The sequence below is a fragment of the Diadema antillarum genome, unplaced genomic scaffold, assembly GCF_040938485.1.
Source record: "Diadema antillarum isolate AM-2024a unplaced genomic scaffold, OU_Dant_1.0 seq00000798_RagTag, whole genome shotgun sequence".
Lineage (NCBI taxonomy): Eukaryota > Metazoa > Echinodermata > Echinoidea > Diadematoida > Diadematidae > Diadema > Diadema antillarum.
In genome coordinates, this window is record NW_027271682.1 from 1,447,501 (window position 1) to 1,462,117 (window position 14,617).

The 14,617-nt window shown below is 37.6% G+C and overlaps 1 protein-coding gene across 1 annotated transcript in view; it reads right to left on the reverse strand.

Annotated features, from left to right (window-relative positions):
* Positions 1-13,508, reverse strand: part of LOC139739379 (uncharacterized) — a 53,871-nt gene extending 40,363 nt beyond the window's left edge. The window contains exons 1-2 of the mRNA XM_071649999.1: positions 13,203-13,508; positions 665-820 (exon numbers count right to left, since the gene is read on the reverse strand). Coding sequence (XP_071506100.1) covers positions 665-820; positions 13,203-13,260 — 214 coding nt within the window. The 5' untranslated portion in view covers positions 13,261-13,508. The remainder of the gene's footprint in view (positions 1-664; positions 821-13,202) is intronic.
* Between the last annotated feature and the right edge of the window lie 1,109 nt (positions 13,509-14,617).

Consider the following 14,617-nt stretch of genomic DNA (forward strand, 5'->3'; position numbering starts at 1 on the left):
TCTTTTCACGCAAAATGACCAATGCAATCCAAGCAGCAATTACACGTAAACTACTTCTTTCTGCTTGATTGTTTTAAAACTATAACTTTTCTAATTAAAAGATTAATTCTTGCTTTGGAAAGTCTGTGGTACAGACGTCAAGTCATTGTAGGCCATTGCTAACACTAAACTGGAAGATTGATTTGGACGTCAGACAGTGCAAGCGATTTTTGTAATATACATACTTTTTACAAAGATCTTAGAGCACTTACATTATTTGCTTCATCTTGGCTAATGTACAAGAAAAAAATGTCAATTTTGATTTCCAAACATTCAGCCTACTTCTTACAGTTTTTTCTCAATTTGTATTTCATTGCAAATATCTCCTTCCTCTTCGAATACAAACAACAACAACAACAACAGCTACTACTACTACTACTACTACTACTACTACTACTACTAACTACTACGACTACTTCTACTACTGCTAATACTACTACTTCTACTACTTCTACTACTTCTACTACTACTACTACTACTACTACTACTATACTATGAATTTTAGTTATCAACCTATCAACCTAGTATTGATTAATCTTAAACAGTAACATTGTGAGGGGATGCCAGTAGTAATACGGAAGGCAGTTGCTAATACTCATTAATGTTGAGACTACATTCCACTTACGTCCAGAACGGTCAGAAGGAGGTCCAGTTCTGGCCTGAGGGGAAGGTCCAGACTTCAGTACCCATGGCCGGTCCGAGTTGCTGATCTCTAAATCAAAGCTGCACGCGGGGTTGGCGTTCTCGTCAAACGTACATGCGTATAGCGTCACTGCGCCAACTGCAAGAACAAGTTAGATCATTGCTTATTCACCTTCGTCTTCTAAAAATAATGGTCTAATTTCACATTCAAACACTTGGTAAAATTAGCAAGAGCACGTTATTAACACAACCGAGAAGCTCAAACATTTTCTTTATAAAGCATCGACGTATCAACAAAAATAAAGTTTAAATAGGGACCATGGTAAAATGTACAAAGAGCTATAATTTTTGTGAACATAATTTCATAGTTATATGAAAACTTCACTCGTTTTCAAAGTGGCATAATGAATAAGCTTGCCCAACCTATCAATTTATGGAATTCATGATCGAACAAACAATAAAGTGTGTATAGACATAGTGACCATATAAAATGGTCCGTGCATTGACACTTCGACAGACATCCATCACGTTTTGTATTGAATGCATTAACAACCCTTTTCTATCAATACCGACAAATACCAGGCTTGCTGCCAGTTAATGTTTTAGCAAGCACCGTTTTTAATAAGGATTTCACGAATAACCATGACATCACGGGTGCACAACTTTAAAATCCATTATGATTGATTTTGCAAATGACCCTATTCTGCCCATGCGCAAATTGGAACAGTGAACTGACTATAGCTTACCGCCTCTAAGTTGATGAATGACGAGATATAGTTTCAATTGCACAGCCAGTACCATTTCTCTTATGACCTTGTTGTGTTATTACCGTCGGACTTTCGATAGCGAGTATATAGGCCTACTGTCTATTCAAATATAGATTATGGATTAACTCCCTTCTAGTCTCAACATAGAATGCAATTCGAGATGATACCAGAGAGTTAATCTGTGCCAACAATCAGAAGGGTGTTTCAGTGCACTGAAATTACATTTACATGTGAAGTTTTAGAAGCTAGAAACAAATGGGAAAGGACTCGTTTACACGACAAAATATCTGGGGCGCCTGTAATGGTAATCATTATAGGTGTAGAGATCTCTTTGCTGGCAATGTTTACACGATTTGCAAGTTACCGTAGAGGAAGTGTCAGGTCCGGTCTCCGCGTAATTATTTCCATCAAAATAAACCTCATGAAATAGCTGTTGAAGTTTCTCGAATACAGTACCGTACTGGTACAAAAAGAAAAAAAATGAATTACGATGAAGAGCATTGTAACGACACAGACAGGTGGAGGGACAAGTGGTATAGACAATAGATTGATTAAAACATTTGCTTGAAAATGTGATCTGAATAATGGGGAATTTCTTCAGGGTACACTATAAGAGTAAATCGTGAGTGATTTCTGCTTTTGTTGCTTCCATAAATATGACCTATAGAACCTCTCATCCTGCCGGCTTTACGCTGTATTTGGCCTTGCCCTCGCTAAAACCAAACTAATGAAACGGAACAAAAGGAGCAGGTTACCAAACAACAGAACAACACATGTCTATTGTAAGCCTTCTACTTCCTCTCACACCTTACGCCATTCGCTCTTCTGACAAGAAGACACCCCACAGCAACCAAGCAGCAGACTGACTAAAATGAGGGTAGTACAAGTCATTCGAAGATGGTTATCGTAAGGTGTAGCCAGGGAGGTACGGTGTTAGTTAGAAACCAGAGCCATGTTTAAAGCTGTTCGTAAAGTTACGAACGACTAACGAACGACTGGTGATCAGTCCTGTTGTGCTATACTCGTCAGAATTTCAATAATTCCGCACAAGAACTGATCACCAGTTGTTCGTAAGTCGTTCATAACTTTACGAACAGCTTTATGAAACAACCCCATTAATAGTTCGAGAGGCGTAGATTGTCCACTCCCTTTGACACGAGTGGCAAGCAAGTTGTGTTGTGTTGTTTTATTTTATTCTTAAAGGAGACCTCCGGATGATTTTCAGATTTTTTTCATTTGAACAACTATAAATTAGTTATAATGAGGACAGAGTTTCAGAATTTGTGATAATTTGGATGAAGAATAAGAATATTTTCAAAATTTAGAACAAATTGCAATGAACAAGGATGATGACATGGCAGAGTCACCATCAGAATGCATGAGTTGGGGCTCAAGGAAACATAACAAAAGAAGAAGGCATGCATAGATTATGCACAGGTGAACTCGCAAGCAAGCGGTATTGTAATAGAATTACACTGCTACATTTCTGAAATATGTGAACCTCCTATGTCATCATCCTTGTTCAGTGTAATTTGTTTAAGGTTTTTCAAAGTATAGTTTCTCTGCTAAAGAACCATAATAAATTCCACAAATCTGTACATGGAGTTGTCTATTTATGTACTACATGATGTGAAATTATGAAAATCGTCTGGAATGTCCCTTTAATGTGATTTCACGAGAGGATGTAAACAAATTAGCATGATTAAAGTTGCTAACAAGGTGCGAGCTTTCTGGAAAACGAGGGGCTCTTCTGGGAATCAAAACTGACATCAGGAGGAAGAGAGGGTTTTAATACAATAGTTGCTTAAATTACGAAAGTGTAATATTCAATCGAACAGCTCGTATAGTGCTTGTGTTGTCCAGTCGACAAACTGTGTCGCGTTGTGTTGTCAACTCGACGAAGTCGACGAATTTTAGTGTTTCAGAGTGGGCTGTAGCCTGAGAAGGTTTAGGAGCAATAACGAGCTGAACACGGAAAAGTATGTGACTACATAACTTCAAAGATATATACAAAGTCGTAGATTTCCGGGAGGGGAGTCAACTGTCAAATTCAGTTTTAAAAGGGAAATGTTTTTCTTCTTATCAGGAGGAGAACGCTCGAAAACATGTCCTACGGAAATCACTATGGATCGTTTCATTATGTGATAGGAATAAGAACTTGATGCAACACAAACAGAAACATTGTTCCTGCTTTAAAAAAGAATACGTGTGCTAGTTGTGATTAGGCCTATACAATATAACATTTGCAGCACAATATTTTTTTTATTTATTCAGTGCAGAAATTATGTACGTCCAGATCAGTTTTGTGCTAAACTTTCATTGTGTCATAAGGTGGTCTTGTAGTAGAAATGCAAAGAAAGTTAATCCTAACAATATTGCACCCTCTCTACACTGCGTAATCAAGGATGTACTAGGCAATCGTCCCTCCTTCTGATTATACCAGAGAGGTGTGGGAGAGAGAACGCCCTTCTCTCTAATTATTCGTGTTGCTCAGGTTTTTATTAGTAGTGCCATTAATTTTTTTCTATTGCTTTTTCTTCTAAACTTCTATTGTGTGTATGTCTACGTGTGTTTCTCGAGAATGGGTCCACGAGACTATGTTTCCTGATTTTACAAGGAGAGGCCATGGTAAAACGATTAGCAAACGGCAAGTTGACAGATCATTGACTCGGATACTACTGTAACAGGTTCTCCTCCGCTGTTGTTGCTGTTGTTTTGTTTGTTTCTACTGTGAGCAGAGAGAGAGAGAGATGGATATATATATATATATATATATATATATATATATATATATATAGTATAGAGCTAGTGTATACGCATGGTTTATATTATACACAAAGACCACTGAGGGAAGCAAATGTCACAGTTGCGTCAACAATAGTGGCATGGTTAAAAAAGAAATGAAATGATCTCTTCTAAAAACACTTCAAATACCGTATACGCTTTTACAACGTTTGAACGACTGACCACGCCAGTGATGCGCAATTTTTCCAAAAAACAAACAAACAAACAAGCAACAAAAGGCCCCAAAGCCAAAACACCACCACTACCACCAAAAAAGAAACAACCTGCCCTTAAAAACAAACAAACAAACAAACAAACAAACAAACGAAACAAAATAACTATGACTACAACAAAATTCGTGTGTTTTTGAACGTGTAATTGTGCAATACAACAAGTCAATTGGACATCATCATTTTACCGGCAAAATCTATACTCTCAGGGAGAAATATTCTATACAGTATCTATACTCTCAGGGAGAAATATTCTATACCGTATCTCCCTGATGCTGATGTAATAGCGAGGTGTCACGGAGACTGACTGATTGATTGGTTGATCGATCACCTTTACGGGTGCTGTTCGTTATTCCGAAGGTTCGTTAATCCGAAACACACAAATTCCCTATACCTAGAGGTTCGTTAATCCGAAAATGAAAAAGGGTTCGTTGATCCGAACATTTGTGGCATTATTTCGAAGGTTCGTTATTCCGAAAATTTGTTAATCCGAAAATGAAATTCGGAAAAACGAATATTCGGAATAACGAATCTTCGGACTGAAGAGCCTTCGGAATAAGGAACCTTCGGAATAACGAGCTGTAACCGATTTTACTTCCGTCATTGATGATATTCAATAGTCGACCCCTATTCCAATAAATTATTCCACTGTGCCATCCAACTGTACACATGAAGATGTGTACATTTGCAGTGATTCTATCATCAGTTCATTCAGATGATTTAATTGGAATTAATTTGACTTAACTTGATTTCATATATAATTGCATTTGCTTTATTAGTTTCTGTATTTTCACCTTACAGAGTTTACATGAAATAGATTCAAGTTATCATGTGATCACATGAATACAATCCGTCTGTGTGCGGTAATCATGCGCGGAAAGCTTTAAAAAAGTAATACATTAAACAAATTAATGCGAAGGCTACAGCTTTAAGGAAAGCTTGATGATGGTTGAAACCCTTACAGCATAATATAAAATAAGTTTAAAGGTTTGGAGTGACCTACTTTGAGAGGAAGAAGATGAGAATGGAAGAAGGAAGACGCACTGCTTTTGTTAAAGATACGAATAGGATGAATGGAAAGAATTTATTGCACCTGGGTTATCAAATTACACGGAGTTATTTTTACTGCCGGTTTGCAAAATGGACGCCAGGTCAGGAAAGGTAACCCGTTTTCAAAATAATTACATGCAAAGAGAACTCCGGAGCTTTGCGTCCGGCACACAGCTTATACAGCACAGCTGTCAAAACATTGATAGTTACAAACCAATATTTTTAAGCTTTCTTAAATGAATGCGCGGACTTTGAATTTGTAAAATCAGCATGCAGTGAGTTCTAGGCGTCTGAATTTGTATACCTCATAGATTACAATGCTGTTACATTTTTGGGATTTCTCTGGGTAAAAATCATCGGGTTGTCTTGTTTAATAAGAGTTGATGTATTTGTTCAATCGAAAAAAAAATGTACAGAATTACTTACCGACAGTTGACCATTGACACATAAATCGGCCTTTACGAAAAAAATTAAAATCCATCAGTTAAACTTTGAGCGTTTTAAGTTTGCGAATATTTGGGAGATCTGTGTAATTCTTTAAATGAGGCTAGTATTGCTACGTAAACGAACAACTTAGTTTTTGGTTGAAAAAAAATAAAAAAAGACAAACAAACAAACAAGATTAAAGGCTTTGTAATACAAAGGGATTGAGGTGGCCCTTACTACATAGGAGTAGAAAATACGGTAAATCAAGGAATTATCATTTTATTAAAAAGGTAATATCAATTAAGGAATTATGTAAAAAGGTCTTCGTTGGCAAATCGTACTGTGATTTACAGCGCACACCATTGCATTTTTCTATACAAATAAATTGCACAGATAGTTCCATCTCAGGGCCGGTGGAGCGTTTTAAAAAGTGTGGGGGCCCACTAACGGGTTTCATGAGCTAACAAGCAAAAAAAAAAAAAAAAAAAAGAAATTCCATTTCCGGGTTTCTTCAGCTGGCAAGCATGAAAAAAAAATGGTCCTCAGCTCAAAAAAAAATTAACAATAAAAGATTAAGGTCTTCAGTGAAAAAAACAACAACATAACCTTACCGCGCTCACACTTCAAGATCTCTATTTATTTTGACTAAGTGCCACTTACGTACTTCCTGGTTAAAAAAAGTGTGGGGGCCCAAAGTGATGACACCTCATGCATTCCTTTGTATGGTGCACAAAAAGTGTGGGGGCCCGAGCCCCCACGGCCCCCACGGTTCCGCCGGCCATGCATCTCAGACATTTGATTCCAAGAAAGTTAGTACTCTCTTTCTTTCCAAACAGCTGGTTATCCCCTTGGTTTGTGTGTCTTTGACACATCTAGTGACAATACAGTATTGTATTTAAACCATACAGGTAATCTGAATAATTCGGTGTTGAAAATTCGTGTGAGTGCTTGTAAACCTGAGTTGTAGTAAGTTGTACCAATTTGGGGAAGAAATGTGGGCAACTTGGGGAAGAAATGTGGACATTTTGTCATTTTATCAATTTTTTTTGATAAACTCATGGGTACTGGATATAAAGAACTTCAATAACCAATTAGTAGTTTGAAATTGCAGTCTAATTTGGCAGTAGACAGATGTTATTTTTATTGTGATAAGTGTCATTACTCCTTAGTCGTAGTGAGTCTTTTACATAATCATGTTGTGATGGCTATATCCAAGGCAAGTCATGTTATTTTCCAAACTGTTTCATCAAAGTAAATAGAATCGAATTTTTCCCATACTTTGGCATTTTGTATAAACAAGCATAATCTCCACCCACGTCAATTATTGGAATGATGCCAAAGAAGATTTTTCTGTTCATCCGAACTGATAAAAAAAAAAACTGTTTAAAGGCTTTGACGAGACAATGGATAGCATCCCCCCTCTTTTATATGCGCACATTTTAATTCTATAAACCATACTTAAAGGGGATGGCTAGTAACTGATCAGTGGGAATGAGTGGGAATGCTGGGGAACGATTGTTCCAATCCTTGTGGGATTCATTTAAGAGTACATTATATCTATTGCTGTGTGAAAATTATTTGCTTCAGAACGGTCTCATATTCAAGTAATGTGCAGTTTAATGTTTCCAGGTTAGCATGCCTGTACAGTGACGGGCCATTAAACTGCACATTACTTGAATAATGAGATCGTTCTGAAGCAAATAATTTTCACGCAACAATAGATATATAATGTACTCTTAAATGAATCCCACAAGAATTGGAACAATCATCCCCCAGCACTGATTCCCACTGATCAGTTACTAGCCATCCCCTTTAAGGATTAAAACACCAATTAAAGGACAAGTTCACCTTCATAAACATAAGGATTGAGAAAATGCAACAATATTAGTAGAACACATCAGTGAAAGTTTGAGGAAAATTGGACAATCGATGCAAAAGTTATGAATTTTTTAAATTTTTGTGTTCGAACCGCTGGATGAGGAGACTACTACAGCTTGTGAGTCATATGCGTACAACAGTATAAAGAAAATGTAAAAGAAAATTCAACATATTTTCACTTTTTTTCGCATAATAATAGAGCACTTGACTTGCCTCTTTCTAAAGGCAGGGGGAATAATATTATCCATAACATATGTCGGTAACGAGTCAGGGGAATGTGTACTTTTTTCAAAAGATGGAATTTTGTGAAATTCTCTTTATATTTTCCTTATATTGTTGTACGCATGTGAAATCTAAGTTATTCATACACTGCAGTAGTCTTCTCATCCAGCGGGTACTGCACAAAAAGTTCAAAAATTCATAACTTTTGAACGGATTGTCTGATTTTCCTCAAACTTTCAATGATGTGTTCTACTAATATTGCTACATTCTCTCAATCCTTATGTTTATGAAGGTGAACTTGTCCTTTAAAGTTAGCCACCAGTAGATCTGAACGTGCGAAGTAGCAGGCGGAGAGGCAGGCCCCATCTTTATGCCGTACATGCACAATTCATGCAAGTGAGTATCAGGAAATATCATGTAAATAAAATGTACGGCTACAGATAACTTTTGGAGGCATGGAAGCTGTGAGTGTAGAAAGCCACCTGTGTGTCACGGCCGCCACTGGTCGCGGGAGGAAACGGCGTGAAATCCTGCTTGGCCGACAGCCGGAAATGGTACTTCTGTGCGCTTTGATCTGGTCCAAACTCAAGCAGTGCCACAACTTCATTTATGAAAGACCTCAAATTCAAAGGGTGAAGAAGAACCAATTCTTCGTGACTTCTGATTCTCTGTCTTCTTCAGTATATTCCATTACTACTTGGGTTCACCTTGCCTATGTTTAATTTTGCTTGACCAGGCGATCAATGGAGTTAAATTGCAAAGGATTATTTTTGTATAGTAAAAGTATCCTTCAACTCGGAAGTACATCAAGAAAAGTGTATATTGCTTAGATAGCATGCGTGTTATTGAAAATGAAAATGAAAATTGAAATAGAAAATACAATTAAGTGCATTGACTCTTCAGAACTGATAAATGGAGTAGTACTATAAACATAGACTGGCTGTATCTGTAATCTTCTGAAAAAAAAGAGAAAGGATTGAGCCAGGACATTGAATGTTGTTTTAAATGAAATCAATGATTCGAAGCAACATACCAGCGGATATCAGAGAGAAAAAAGTGGTGGAACCTCTCTGCTATTACCGTGTGATGGCGTCGAACATTCATCAGACCCCCCCCCCAAAAAAAAAAAACAAACAAAAAACAAAAAACAAAAACAAAAAACAAAAAACAAACAAACAATAATAAACATGCACGGGCAACTAGTGCGAAAAGGACGAATCTTCCAGTCAAATTTAAGGGGAATTTCATCTATGACAACCAGAACAGTAAAATGTTGATCAAAATCGGAGTAAAAGTAAGGAAGTTGTGAAATTTCAAATATTATATGATTTTTGTACAACAGTTCTTGAACAGACATGAATATGAAATGATGAGCTGATGATGTCACCACGCACAATTTCCATTGATCGTGTTCCAAGAAATGCTAAAAAGTCATTTTTTATTTCTGCTCGAAAGGTATCAAACACAATGTTATTCCTGGTTGAGTAACTACAAGATAATAATCAATCAGATAATTCAGGAATTGGGACTGGGGCATAACTGCATTTGATCGAAAAAGTAGAAATATCCTGGTTGTGTGCACATAAGCCTACATATGCTGAATGGCAAATTCCGAGGGGATAACATTATCAGTTCCCAATTTGCCTAATGACCGTTCAATATTTGCTGTATGAAAATGAGCAAACTTCACAAAGTCATAACTTTCTTTCACTGTTGTGCTTGTAAGAGTTTACTCTTTGTTATTCAGACTTACTTTAATTGTCCCGGATTTTCCCTCTTAAAGGACAAGTTCACCTTCATAAAAATAATGATTGAGAGAATGTAGCAATATTAGTAGAACACATCATTGAAAGTTTGAGGAAAATCAGACAATCCGTTCAAAAGTTATGAATTTTTGAACTTTTTGTGCAGTAACCGCTGGATGAGAAGACTACTGCAGTGTATGAATAACTTAGATGTCACATGCGTACAACAATATAAGGAAAATATAAAGAGAATTTCACAAAATTCCATCTTTTGAAAAAAGTACACATTCCCCTGACTGGTTACCGACAAATGTTATGGGTAATATTATTCCCCCTGCCTTTATAAAGAGGCAAGTCAAGTGCTCTTTTATTATGCGAAAAAAGTGAAAATATGTTGAATTTTCTTTTACATTTTCTTTATACTGTTGTACGCATATGACTCACAAGCTGTAGTAGTCTCCTCATCCAGCGGTTCCAACACAAAAAATTTAAAAATTCATAACCTTTGCATCGATTGTCCAATTTTCCTCTAACTTTCACTGATGTGTTCTACTAATATTGTTGCATTCTCTCAATCCTTATGTTTATGAAGGTGAACTTGTCCTTTAAGGATTATAAGGAAATAATGAGAGCTCAAGATCCGTAAACGTCTCAGCGAAATCGGAAACATGATTTGCGTATGATAATAGCTGGGAAGATAATAAGCACGTTGAGTCAAATTTCATGTCTCAAATTTCGTATCTCGGAAGCATTACTCATAGCGGCCTATAAGAATCTCGATTACACTTGTAATATGCATTGGCGTTCATATTCCTAAGAAAACAAGAGAACCGAAATGTCTGCTAAGTATGACAGTGCTGTCAATTTTCAAGGTACAATGAATCTTACATACTGTTGACGTTACGTTCCCTATAGGTTACTATCATGATCATACACGATTTATCCATTAATCAATAGTAACATAATACACGCATTTATGTGTTACTAATCGGAGGTATTTTTTTTTTTTTTTTTTGGTACGGGAGAGTAAAACGCGCTCTCTCTTTCCATATCTTTGTCTTCCTTTTTATCACATATTTCGATAATCTTTGATAATTTTGATTCTCCCGAATTGTATATATTTTTCTCAAGATCTGTGATAGTACCACTTGTTTTGCTGCAGGCTCAGAAAGAGGCCGCAGGTCTTTTATTCTTCCTTCTGTCTTTATATGGAAAAATACATAATGGCAGTGTAAAGATAGATCTAATTTTGACTGTAAACAGGCATCAATCAATACACAATGAAAAAAAAAACAATAATTCGATAAAAAGCCAAACACGTATAGGATTTCAATTGGTAATGTTTATTCGTTACCGCCGATTCCGAAAACAATTTTTGACTGATTGTCATAACGTCGAGAAAGTGTTGCCATATCATTATTTATTTCCGTTTTCATAGCTCGTTTTCCCACGATTTCAGCAAAAGAAAACAAAAATAGAAAAAGACATCAATTTACTGACACTCTTGAAACACAGGCACAACCTTCTCGTGGAGAAAGAAGAAGAAGAAGAAGAAGAAGAAGAAGAAGAAGAAGAAGAAGAAGAAAAAGAAGCAGCAGCAGCAGCAGCAACAACAACAACAACAACTTTAGAAACGAGAATATCCTGTAAATGACACCGAGACAAACTGTCATTCAAACACAGACTGCTGGACCTCTTGGACCTCTTCAACATTCTACAGACCAGTGATGTTTCGGTCTATCATTATGGGACCTGATTGTCTGCATTCATGTGATCAATAATTGTTCAATTCCGTTCGCAACCTGGAATCCACTGTGAATAGTGACTGGAGAATACACTACACACCACTCGCAATAATCGCAGTTTTCCCGGGGGTTACCAAAAGGCGCGCTTTTGGGTTTCCATGGATACTCATTGAGAAGGTCTTTTGTACATGCATTTTGAACAAGAAGTATACTTATGGATTATCAAGCCACAAAAGCCATTACACACTTGCTCTATCGTTGTTTTCCACTGGGGGACGTCTACTTTTTTGTTGTAGCTGATAGTAACAACAACAAAGCAACAAGAACAACAACTACCATGACAACGTATCCCCAACAACCCAACGTCCAACACTTTAAGTTCTTATCGAAATGCACTTGTTACCTTTCAACATACATTGTGTTGGGTCAAACATACTATCTTTTGCCTGCGTTTAAAGTCCCATAGCTTTGACCAATGGACAACTCGCATTCCCAATTTATGGCACGTGTCATTTCATTCATTATTCATTATTTTTTAGTTATGATAAAATTGTGTCTAGAATAAACCGTCTACACTTATGGTTTATTGAGAAAAAGAATGATATCTTCTTATAATTTAAGCATTATTGCGAACTTTTTATATGGTAGGATGTTTTGTGATACAACTGACCTACACATAATTAATCATGCATCAAATGTGACAACTCGAACATATTTAAGTCACTGCTCCCAATGGTAAACAATACCTTTAAAAACATTTGAAAATGCTTGAAGTCCACAGTCACACCTAAATCAAATGATTCGTGGCTTACTCTTTAAATTGTTGTAGAACTAGCTCCATATGACATCACATAAAGCATATCAGTATAGAAACGACGAGCTTTACATGTTTTATTTCTGATATAGTTCAAATAGATTTTGAATTGATGTAAAATGTGAAAGTCCACTGTCCTTATCGTCGTGACAATGACTGCTGGACTGTGGCTACATCGTGTACATGGTCGTGATTGTAATGTTTACTTTCCGGACCATGCATCCGGCAAAAAGAATGGACAAAAAAAAAAAATGGCTCTGAGTCTAACGTCCTATAGGCTTTTCATCTCAGTTTCGGGTACATCTATTCAAATAAGGCTTTCAATTTTACTGACCAACACCTGCGACCACAGACCACACGACCTGTGTCTTAAGCTTTGTTTTTGTTTTGTTTTGCCCTTTCTGTAGCGCTGCTCAAAAAATGAATGGAATGCGTTCCGTGTTCTTCTTTCTTTCCACTTATTCTGTCACTTAAGTGCAAACATACTTTCCTTCGATCATTCCTTTCTCAAATTCATCATTGCACGTACTCCTCCTCCTCCTCCTCCTCCTACTACTACTACTATTGCTACCACTACTCTAGTAATGTCGAGTAAGCCCTATACGCAAGTATACTTCGCGTCTAGTTCTAAGTTCTTCCCTATCCTTGTTCTTTTTGTCTCAATAACTCTTTTTTTTAAACTTTGTTAAAAGAATTCTCACGCACAGAATGTTTAACCGCTTCTCTGTTTAGAGCCGATTGCTTTACTGACAGGATACCAGTTGCAGCATAATCGGCCACCTGCGTCACGACTCTGGAATTCACGTATCACTTTTCTGCTTTAGTTGACAGCAGGAAGGTATGCAGAATAACTAACTTACCACTCGCACATGTCACCACCACCAGAAAAATGGAAGACAGGTGTATTCTGCACGCCATCTCTGATCCCCAGTATTGAGCCAAATTCACTGCTAAATTCCTCTTTTGAGTAAAAGGGCAATTAAAACGATGACCAGTATAGGAGGAAATGGATCAATCACACATTCCTTGCTAGTTTTCTGCGATAGAACAAAGTCACCAGGTAGCAAGGGGCGGTGGAAGTTTTCCTGCTATGCGATATGCACAGAACCGACGGCTTACACCACAAGAGGTCCACCACGCCAGGGATACACTGATAGACGCTGGTGACAGGTCGTACGTCCGTCCTGTCAGGACTACCATGCTCCTATTTGGTCCTCCTCTGCAACACAGTCTGCGACCGGAAATGTGGTGGCGCCCTGTTATTACAGCAGTTTTCCTCGTGAACTTTAAGCCGGAAGTTATACCGGTAGCTTTTGCGGGAACCAGTCAGCTATCTGGTGAAGTGCAAATTTCCCTATCCTGAAAATGTTTTCTTAATGCTCTGAAAATGCCCCGACTGCAGAGCAGCCTGATGAAAACAAGGATGGCCTCATTCCGGAATTACGTGTGCGGGTCCTTTTCCACAGTCTTCGAAAAATCAAAGGGTCAACACAGATAGTCTGGAGCAGGTAACGTGACAGGATAAACAAAGAAGAGGAGGAGGAGGGGAAGAAACGACGACGACGAAAAAGAAGAAGAACAACAGGAGAAGAACAGGAAGAACAAGAAGAACAGTAACAACAACAAACAACCACGACAATTTGTCCTTTCTTCTCAAAATCTTAAAGACGCTGTATTTTACTGGCAGTGTTTTGAAAGGCTCTTTTACGAGCATACCTTTGCATGTACGGCGAAAGTGAGCGGTGGGGATAGCTGCACAAAGGAAGGAGCCAGCGCAAGGCTTGAGCAAATGAGTATTAATTTACTGGCATTAGCTCCGTAGATTGTTCGTGTTGCACATGTCAGGTTTACTTATCCTTATAAATGGAACGGTAAAATCGCATTATTAAAATCATGGTAACGATCCTAGAATTCTTAACAAGAACTCAAAGGACGAAGGGCAAGGTGGTACTAGTACTCCTGAAAACACGCAGAACATCTTCCAGTGACAGTTTCCTACTTTCAATGGCTATGTTACGTAATATCATGTTACAAAAGTCCCATTGTCGATCTATGTAATAGTCCCAAAATGGGAACCTTGTTAAGTACGTCAAAATGTCATCCGAACCTGACTCTTTCAAACCAAGCCCGGTTAAAAATGGGCTGTTCGGGCTGTCATAGAGGTGATGGTATCGTTCTTCTGCCCACTGTGAGTATATGCCAGCATGAAAGGAAGATAACTGGAACAAAGAGTGTTTACACCCTAGTGGTTCATCTCATGAAGCCCTTACTTATA